Below are 9,767 nucleotides of genomic sequence, written 5' to 3'. Positions count from 1 at the left end.
GAAGTGCGATTTCGAGCGAAAGCAAAGAAGCTGAAGCAAAAAGCACAGGACAACATCGAGGAGTGCAAGATGCAGGACAAGAGAGGATTGTCTAGGGTGAAAAAGTTGAAGAGGCAGTTCCAGACGGAAAGAAGACGGGCAGACAAGCTTCAGGAGAGACTTCAGGAAGTTCTCAACGGCACGAGTCTCGGGAGATCTGACGAGCTGTTTCGGACCATTAACTACGAGGAGCGCCAGTGCGGTGACTCCAGCAGCAACCATACTCCAATTTCTTCTTTTTTTCTGGGGGGGGGGGGGGGGGGGGGGGGGGGCGTGTCTGTTTTGCAGACGCTCGTTGCAAAGAGCAAGCGCCGCATAAATACATACATACATACATACATTAGGTTGCTTCAATTTTATTGGTTTCGGTTTCAACGTGAACGCGGCTATGTTGCTGTTTTACGTTGTTTTTGCTTCATTTTGTGATACGATTATTTTTCTTGTAGCACAAAGCCAATGAAACAGTAGTACTGAACCACTTTGGGGACTACAAGGTGCATTTTAGCCTAAATTGCGGGCTTTGTTTTTTTACCAACTCCTTTGATGATCCGATTATGGTCGGTTGCGAAACGACTGACTGATGTACAGGGAAGATTACCATCGTCTACGGCCGTACCGGATGACACCTATTTCCAGGAAAGCAAACTATTGAAGAGACTAACACGTGAATGTAAAGAAGCATATCGACAGCTTGATTAGCATTGTGCTGAATCGACCAGAGCAGATGAACTTGCGAATTTACTACTCACTCTTTGGTTTTCGTGGGCACCCAACCTTTAGTGAACTTCGTATCGTGTAATGGCGCAGATAATTAATATAAACACGTAGTATCGTCTCAGGCCCTTTTTTAATTCAGTACTCGAGCATGTTTTGACAGGCCGAGTAGGAAATTTGTTAAATTATCAACCCTGCTAAAGAACTCATCAGCAGCATTTCGCGATATTGGCCCTAGGAAATAAACTATTTTTATATGAATATTTGCTTACTCAAGATATGATATAAGTGACATGCCCGTCAAATTAAACCAAGCATTTGTCTCCCGTAAAATTGGTCAATTAAAATTAAAGGGCGCAGGAGGAGAAATACCACGGAAAGTTTGGCTGAATTCAAGTGCTTGGCACCACTTTATGGACCTGTGTGAACAAACATTTATTTGTTTGAACAAATTCGCTTTGTAAATTTCGGCGTCGGCAGCCACCAAAAGTGAACCTCTATTCGCCATCGACAATCCTGGACTCAAGTAATTGCTATGCAGACGTCTTTTTTTTTTTTTTTTTTTTGCGTCAAATTGGCAAAATTTAAAACAGCATGCGCAAAAAAAAAAAAAAAAAGCGACGTCATTATTGCGCACGCGCCGAACCCAAACCGCGTTTTCGATTTGCAAATAGAAACGACGTTATTTCTTTGTGCATACTATTCTAAAAAACCCAATTGTTAAGTGTCTGTGGCAGTTTCTTAAGCGGGATGTCCCAACCTTTGTGTTAAAATAAATGATTTGGATGGCACTAGCTGTCTAAATATAATCAATAAATCACTTTAATGACTGTCGAAATGGGGGTGAGCACGGTATACAATTTCTTAAAATTTATAAGTAAACCGACCGATCGAATATTTACGTCGCAAAAAAGGAATGAGAACCACATACACATGTAGGATTGATATTATGAACAAACAAATCGCCTGAGGTTGACGTAACATTACTTCTAGCCTCAGATAAAATATAAGTTAAATGTTCGTTGTATCCCCTCCGCGAGTTTCTTCACATAATCAAAAGAAACAGTTTTCAATATATTATTAATACAAAGAACGATACTTTCAGGATCTACAGATAGTTTCCTTGCGCTCCTTCCGATCAAATGTGTGATGTGAACATACGCGCTTCTTACTGAAAATGTTCTGCTACTATTATTAAACAAACCTCAGTTGTCATAAGGACTTTTGAACCCTCATGATGTCTTAGTTGTCGAGTAGACGTATCGAACTACAGATTCCGAAGTAAGGCAAAAAAGCGCGGTGAAACGCGATGAAAAACACGAATACAACGCATCCGCCAAGGCGCGGAGGGGAGAGCGGAACAGCCAGTTGAAGCAGCCTAATGGCTGCCGCGTCACGTGATTCCAAGATGGCAGCGCCCATGCGGAGGAGGATGAAAAGGTCTATAGTTAGAATCACTCCCTAACATTAATAACTGAATAAAATAGCTTTAGTTTTTCTTTCTAGGCAATGACAGTCGCCAAAAAAATCCGAGAAATAAGTGAGCGTCGTTCATCTCCTCAACTCGGAGCCAGAACATGCGACCACATGGCCTGGTGGTGCCTATCCTATGCCTCCAAAGATAATCATAGCAACGCGCTGGTCGCGAATCCAATTCACTATAGGTGGCGCCACTCGTTTTCCAAAATGGCGGTTATACCGTTATAGTACGGGTTGGAGATGCTTGATTTTCTGAAGACCGACTATGGTCTTCAGAGAATCAAAATAACTCTCCCGAAGTTGCTAAATATGCTAACCCTAAAGCACATAGACGTAACTATTCTTTCACCCAAAGAATTACGGTCTTATTTTTTGTGTTGCGAGTGATATATGGTTACACTGGAGTTGCATTTGTATTGTACTTGCTTTGTTGCTTGTTTTTGATTTTTAAATCCACTGTTCTCTGCATTAGCTAATATTGTATAACTTTTTTTTTTCTTCCTTTTAATATGTATACCCTGTGTGTGAACTCGCATTGCCGCTGCTGCTGAAACTTTTGTGGTGCTGGAACTCGACAAGCTGTCCATGCAGCTTTTTTTCCCAGCCCCCGCCATTGTACAAAAAGGTTAATACACGTTGAATTGAATTGAATATACCAGTTGCCGAGCCTGTCTACTGTGCTGACACTGAGCGACGCAAATTATTCCTACTTATACGAGGAAGCTCGTATAAGTCACCTCTTTATCCTGAAAACAAAAACGGTGTTTAGACGCCATGTGGCACGTTTTGATTCTAGAACGAAACCGAAACTAACCTCTATTTTGGATTTAATTTCACGGTATTGGTCTTAATTTCGGATTATTTCATAACTCAAGATGTGTCTCACAACGTAATTATAGAGCTAAAAAAAAAAAAAAAATGTTTCCCGAAACTTTATTTTGTGACATACGTGTCCGATATAGGCATTTCAAAATATTTTGGGGAGTTCAGTGTCCCTTTGAAGGGGTATTTTATGTGCATAAGAGGTAACATAGTATATTGTATTTCTTGAAAAAATCGCCGCTGATGTTTGTGTGTTCTTGATGCCTTTTCTCGCTCAGACAATTGTCACATGAAATATTGAACTGCGTTTCGGGCATTTAATGATTAATTGCTTTACCATTATTCCCAGCACAATAATAACAGAATCAAGCAAAATTTTACAAAAGATCACCACGGATGATGAGGTTAGAATATGTTCACAAAACGTATAAATTAAGAAACGCTGTTCTCACTAGTAAAACCCACAGACGGAATCCGAGTCAGACAACAGAAGTGTGTCTGTATCTTAAAGCAACGCGTGGCGCTTAGGACTTTATATTACATCCAGTGTTTGAGTGTGTGTGTACCTTAATAAAAATGTCAGTTTTCCATACGCTAAAAAGAAAACAAAATGATAGCTTTCTGGAAAGTCTATATGGGTAAATGACGTATATTTGTGATCGTGACGTTTATTGGGGGCCTATATTGCTGCAATTTGCATTAATAATAATAACAATAATACAATTAAGATGTTTTAACACGTAGTATTTCAAGCTCTATAATTTGTTGCTTATGATCAAATTTCAAACGAGCGAACAAGTATGGCAATCAAAGCTGTGTAAATTATCATCACTGGTGCCAATTGTGGTCTTTTTAGTTGACAAGTTATAAAGTTATAACAAGATAACGTAATAAGACATGCGAGCTGATTAAAGTTTTAAAACCCAAGACGGGGTCTAGAAAGAAAGGATAATCACAAGACGTCTTGCGATTGTCCCCTCTTTTGTAGCCTCGGTCTTAGGTTTTAGAAATGTTCTAGTCAAATAAATGATTCTAGGTAATCTCAGACATCCACGTGAAATTACATTACTTTTCGGTAAAGCATATGGTGCTATCAAAAGCCGCGACTTTTGACAATCGGCAAAACCTCCTAAGACGCCGCCAATCTTTCCGGACGAAATGCACGCCTTTCCCCCCCCCCCCCCCCCCCCCCCCTTTTTTTTTTCATGAGAAAAAAACAAACAAAACGGGTTGTTTTTCTTTTTTTATTAATTACCAATCTTTTTAGAACGTTTAGTTTCTTTAATTTTTATGCGCCATCGTTTTGCTAATTTCAGCCTTTCCAGTTCGAGGGGACGCCTACCCGCATGCACGTCTGCTCGCTGCAATACGTTTCGTTGGCGTTGGAGACCGGCGAAACAGTAGCGAGTTTCACATCAGCCGCCGTTGCTCCGCAGCATGCTCCCGTTTCCGTATCTTCTGCAGCATACATTTGGCACCATCGAATTTGGCTTGCCGAGAAACAGATTCGAAGGTGTGAAATGTATGCTGCACAAGGTACGGAAGCAGGAGCAAGGTACGGACTCCGGAGCTATGGCGGCTGGTACGGTGCCATAAGACGTCACCGCAAGCACTGTGTGTTAGCGTTGCGTGTCCCTCACGCTGGCGTTTACTTCTATACGTAATACTAACTCTCTAATAAGGTACAATCACATGCCAGTCTTCCACACTACATTCGAACAGTGTAGTGCGGCAGCTCGACAGTGCTCGACGAAGGGCTGCAGTCCTCGTGATCGTTGTGCAGTGGCGTCGCTTTGGAGGAACCGACATTTTAGAAACTAAAACGTGTGACACCCGCGCCCCTTCGTACAGAAAATGGTGTAGCTTTTGCTGGTTATCGTATGAGCTGAAACGGAAGTGACGGCCTTCTTATACTTGGTAATTCTCAAACAGCAGAATATTTTGTTAAAAAAAAAAGTGCTACAATGAGTAACTTTTAGAGCGCATAGGAAGCTCCAAAAAAAGCGCAAGCACCACGTGACCGCTAGTTGCCACTTTTCCGCGGTTATAAAAATTTTCTTTCGTTGTGAGTTTGTTTTATGCCATCCTTTTTTTTTTTTTTTTTTTGCCATCCAAACTGTTTAAAAAAACTTTCATTCATGGAGCTATTCATTAATCGACATCAATAACGCCCCCGGAAAATATAAAACATTGACGCCTCCAAGTGATAGTTCTAAATTAAAATGAACCCCTGCAATCTGTTATGCTGGAGTTTAGTAGATCGTTACGACGACTCCGATAACATTACCCGATACTCCGCCGACGCCTTCGCGCATGGAACGTCAGGGCTGATATCATAGACAAGGGGCATTAGTTAAACACAGAATAACTGTTTTATTAGAAACCGGAAGTGACAAGCACGCTGTACAGATATACACAGGAAGCGGATGAAGGCGCTCATCCCTTCCTTCTCTCATTCTTCAATTGAATTCGACCCTTCATTCTTCAATCAAATTCGATATGCTAGGTTGGGGGGGGGGGGGGGGGGATATTTAAAGTTTAAATGTCTATAGATTAACGGCCTTCTTGAGTTGATCGCTGTCCATCTGGCATTGGGCGAATCTGGTGGCGCAGTCTTCGTTCGAACGGCTCGCCGTCGCCGCCTCTTTGTAGAAGGCAGCGGACTGCTGGCTGGACCGGGGACTGTACGCTCTGGAAGTACAAAAAAAAAAAAAAAAAAAAAAGGAACGTTTTGGGAATTACAATTGGAAAGATACACAAACGTGCACGCAAAATACCACTTTCTTCACTATGATAAGGCGCGATTTTTTTTTTTTTTTTTTTTGTAAAGGACAGGTTATTTTAATGGTGATTTATGAATGACTAATATAAGTTTCTGATCTATTAAAGTAGTCATTCAGCGAGGTGTGCCGCGTATGACAATTTGTTTTGTGCGGATTATGCACCGTGTCCGGACCACGCACCGTCTGCGGACTGTAGACAAGAAAACGCGGTACTAGTTTTCAGCGTGATGCAAAATGGCATGACTAACTCAAAACGTGGAGTGAAACGATCGTTTTACTCGAGACTTGCACGTAACTTAAATACTCTACTCAAGTTACTGTATCTTAAATACTTTTGTGAGTAACTTGGTATCTTGCAAATACTTTCGAACGTCAGTATTGACAACTCTAACTTAAATACTCTTTTCAAGTAACTTGTACTCATTTTAAAGTTACTTCCTATTTTTGTTGAAATATTGAACTAGGCGCCCTGCCATTGCAGACACATTTCGTGCCAGGTAATGCAGTGCACTTCCGTGCTTCTGCTGAGAATGGTGACACGGAGAAGCAAGTATCGCAGCCTCAAGCCGAGCGGACGGGTGTTTTGTCTTCTAACTTGGAAAAACGTCAAAGCACATTTTCTTACAATTTGTTTGTGGTCAAGCCCAAGAGCAACAGAGATTCCGAAGCGAAGGGCATGCGGGTGAAAGCATAAGATGTGCACACGGCTACAAGCCAGAGGGGAGGGCACTTGTGTCGGAGAGACGGTGGGTTCTACAAGTGTCTGGTAAGAGTCGACAGTAAACCGGAGTTTATTTTTCTATGTTATGGAGTGAAAGCATATAAAAGAAAGCCCTCCAGCTTCAGAAATGCCTTTGCATCCGCACGCAGTCGCACACACCGCTCGTTCGTTTCACAAGGCTCTCTTCGCACACAAGACTCGTAAGACGCGACTACACGGCGCCAATCCGGCGGCCCATCGCTGGCGGCGTACGCAGCATTGTCTTCGGTAGCACGAATGACCGCCGAACGGCTATGCGGCATCGGCGGACATGTGTTTTAAAAAAAACAGGGGGTGACTATCGGGCACGAATTTCGATAAGCAGCTGTTCCTGCAAGGGAACAAAGCTTTTTTGGTCATGGCGTTCTGATTCTCACAAGTGAATAAAGGTTGATTGAATTACGTTTTTATTTTTGTTTCATTCGTAGTTACTTGGGACTTCATAGAAGCTTGAGTGGCAGTCAAAGTCTAGCTAAGAGATTTCCAGGAGATTCCATAGTAGCTGGGAGGAAGAATTTTTTCTGACTTCGGTTGAGCTTGGCAATGAATTGCAGAGATGATTGTAACTTGAGAGTATCTTGAAAGTAACGAGTTGCTTTTGCGGAGTATTTTGTACTTTATTCAATTACTTTACAAATTTTAGTACTCAACTCCGTTACTATTTTTACTGTAATTTACTCTCAACGAAACACGTTCGACGCCATGAACAACCAGGGTTATACGCGATACTCGGAAATTTTTAATGAGGAATGGCGGCCAACAGCACCATTTCTAAATTGAGCATTTCCGAAAATAGCTTATAACGAAAGGATAAAGCAAGTTTGCAGTGAGGCGAACACGGTTATTTTTTTCTCTCGTACACCGATGCATTGTGAATAAGCGAATTCGTTAGACACTTTGACTGTTTGATATTGCATTTTAAACATAGAGAAATAATGACATGTCACGTCTTCAGGTTACCGAGCATTCTCGCATAGCGGATCATCATAAGCAGCACATATTCAGGAACCAGTTCGTAAATGAAAGGCAAGCATAAAGCCAGCCACTAATGCTGGCTAAAGCGGTGAACTAAAGAGAAGCCGACACTTACCTAAAGAAACTGTCGATTTGCTTGGCGTACGCGCCAAAGCCGTTCGGCTCTGTGGACATCATGCAGATGAGTCTCGCCAGGCACTGGTCCTCGTCGTGGGCCCTGATGAACTGAAAGTACTCCTCCACCTGGTCATCTGGAACCGTTGCGTTGCTGAACTCGGTGGACTCTGGCTCGACAGTCGGGGTCGGCTCGTCATCGGATGCGCTGCGACGTTTCCTTTCCTCGTGGACGCTAGAAGACGCTTGTGTGGAGTCCGGTGACTCAGCAGAGGTATGGGGACTCTGGACATTGGGCTTTCCAAACATCTCCGTATTATGATTAGAGGTACCTTCGGACTGGACATCATTAGCAGCTGCTTGCAGTTCCTGAAGGTCTGGAAACTGGCTTCCAGGAATGACCACGTCTTGTTCGTTTGAAGAGGAAGAAGGCGCGTCGGCAGTGGAAGTTTGAGAAAAAGCGGGAGACTCCTGCTGCTGCAAAAGTGGGAAGAGGTTGGGTGCCACTGGGGACGGAATCTGTTGCAGGACTTGCGAAGCCTGTCGTTGCAGACCGCTCTGGAACTCGGCCAGCCTGCTGGGAATTTGCTCGAGGGACGACATTGGAAGTTCTGGTGCGACCCATTGCCCGTAGGGAAACACGTGAGAATGCGAGGAGGATGCTCCTGGGAGCTTCTGAAGAGTTCCCTGGGAATCCTCAGCGAGTTCAGTTGGCTCAGTATGATCCGGGTACTGATCCCCAGAAGAATGAGCCTCGGTCGGAGGTGCTTCCAACTGGCTCTGTGGCTGCTGCTGCTGTTGCTCAAGGTGTTGTTGGTACTGGTGAAGAAGTTGCTGATTATGCTGGTGCTGTTCATGCTGTTTCTGATCGAACTGTTGCTGCTGGGATTCATGTTCGTATTGCTGATGATGTGACTGTTGCTGCTGTTCAGACTGTTGTTGATACTGGTGAAGAAGTTGCTGATGATGTTTTTGCTCATCGAATTGTTGCTGCTCAGATTGCTGAAGGTGCCAGAGTTGTGCTGGGACGTGAGAATACTGGGGTTGAGGAAGATCCTGCGTCACCACAGCCACTCTCATGAGCTCGCCGCCTGTCGTTCCGGCAGAGATAAACTCCTTGTACTGGTCGAGTGGCAGGGAGATCGTCAAGGTCGGCGCGTGTTGCTGTTGATGTTGCTGTCCGTTGGCATGGTTGAGCACAGCGTAACCGGATTCGAAGTGCTTCTTGAATTCTTCGATCTGTTGATCTAGCACCTCTTGTGGAATCGGCAGGATTTGGCTCTCGACGTGGGCGCTGGGCGGCAACGCCACGTCCTCAACGACCGCCACTTGGTCTGGTTCCACGATGGTTGGTCTCTCGGCAATTTTGAGGTTGACGCTGGCTTTGACGGCGCGGTCACCCGTAATGTAGGACATCAGCCTGGCGGTCGTGCCCAGCTTGTAGTTGGCCAGGCTCCTGAAGCCGGAAGTGAAGTAGCTGAGTGGAGACAGCAGGCTGATTCCACTTGTGGAGGCCCATGTCAGCGAGAGGAAGAGCAAGAGCGCCGGGAAGTGCATCTGTGGGTAGGAAAACATTTGAGTATCAACAAATCTACAAATATTTTTGTGCAGAAGATGCCACTGTCACACTGCTAATACAACGTACAAGAGACTGTCTGAAGACACTATCTGTGTCTCTTCCTTGTATGACGGTCATATTGATCATAGAAAAAACTGTCTGCTGACATGTTCCAAGCATCACGTATGTACGAAGCATTAACGATTACTTTAGATAGGAATGGGCTCGTAACATTAACTAAACGAATACATATATTCATTAAAATAAAAGTGGAAGTAGGAACCGCTTTCTGAGTACGGCGCCGCCCCACGCAAGGCTAAAGGGGTATTCACACGAGCTAGAAATTCTGGGGATTTTACCCGGGCGCGCGTATCACGCGACGGATACGTCAGGCTCTCGCGATGCGGCGCCGTGACGTCAGCCACGCGACTGTTGTGTTGTGCGGGAAAGTAGGCGCACGGACTTTTTTTAGAGTGCACGTTCACGCTTGTTGCCTCGTGATTTGACCTCCAGCGCGATACTT

At 44.0% G+C, this 9,767-nt stretch overlaps 1 protein-coding gene across 1 annotated transcript; it reads right to left on the bottom strand.

Annotated features, from left to right (window-relative positions):
* Positions 1-5,407: 5,407 nt before the first annotated feature.
* LOC8037974 (GATA zinc finger domain-containing protein 10) lies at positions 5,408-9,555 on the bottom strand. The gene is made up of 2 exons (XM_002406135.5): positions 7,688-9,555; positions 5,408-5,745 (listed from the first exon to the last, which is right to left on the bottom strand). The coding sequence occupies exons 1-2, from the start codon at positions 9,259-9,261 to the stop codon at positions 5,601-5,603; spliced, it is 1,719 nt and encodes a 572-aa protein (XP_002406179.3). The 5' UTR covers positions 9,262-9,555; the 3' UTR covers positions 5,408-5,600.
* Positions 9,556-9,767: the final 212 nt, after the last annotated feature.

Source organism: Ixodes scapularis, unplaced genomic scaffold, assembly GCF_016920785.2.
Source record: "Ixodes scapularis isolate PalLabHiFi unplaced genomic scaffold, ASM1692078v2 PGA_scaffold10__122_contigs__length_95168666, whole genome shotgun sequence".
Lineage (NCBI taxonomy): Eukaryota > Metazoa > Arthropoda > Arachnida > Ixodida > Ixodidae > Ixodes > Ixodes scapularis.
Note: the sequence above shows the minus strand (reverse complement) of the source record. Positions and strands in the feature narration are given on the sequence as shown.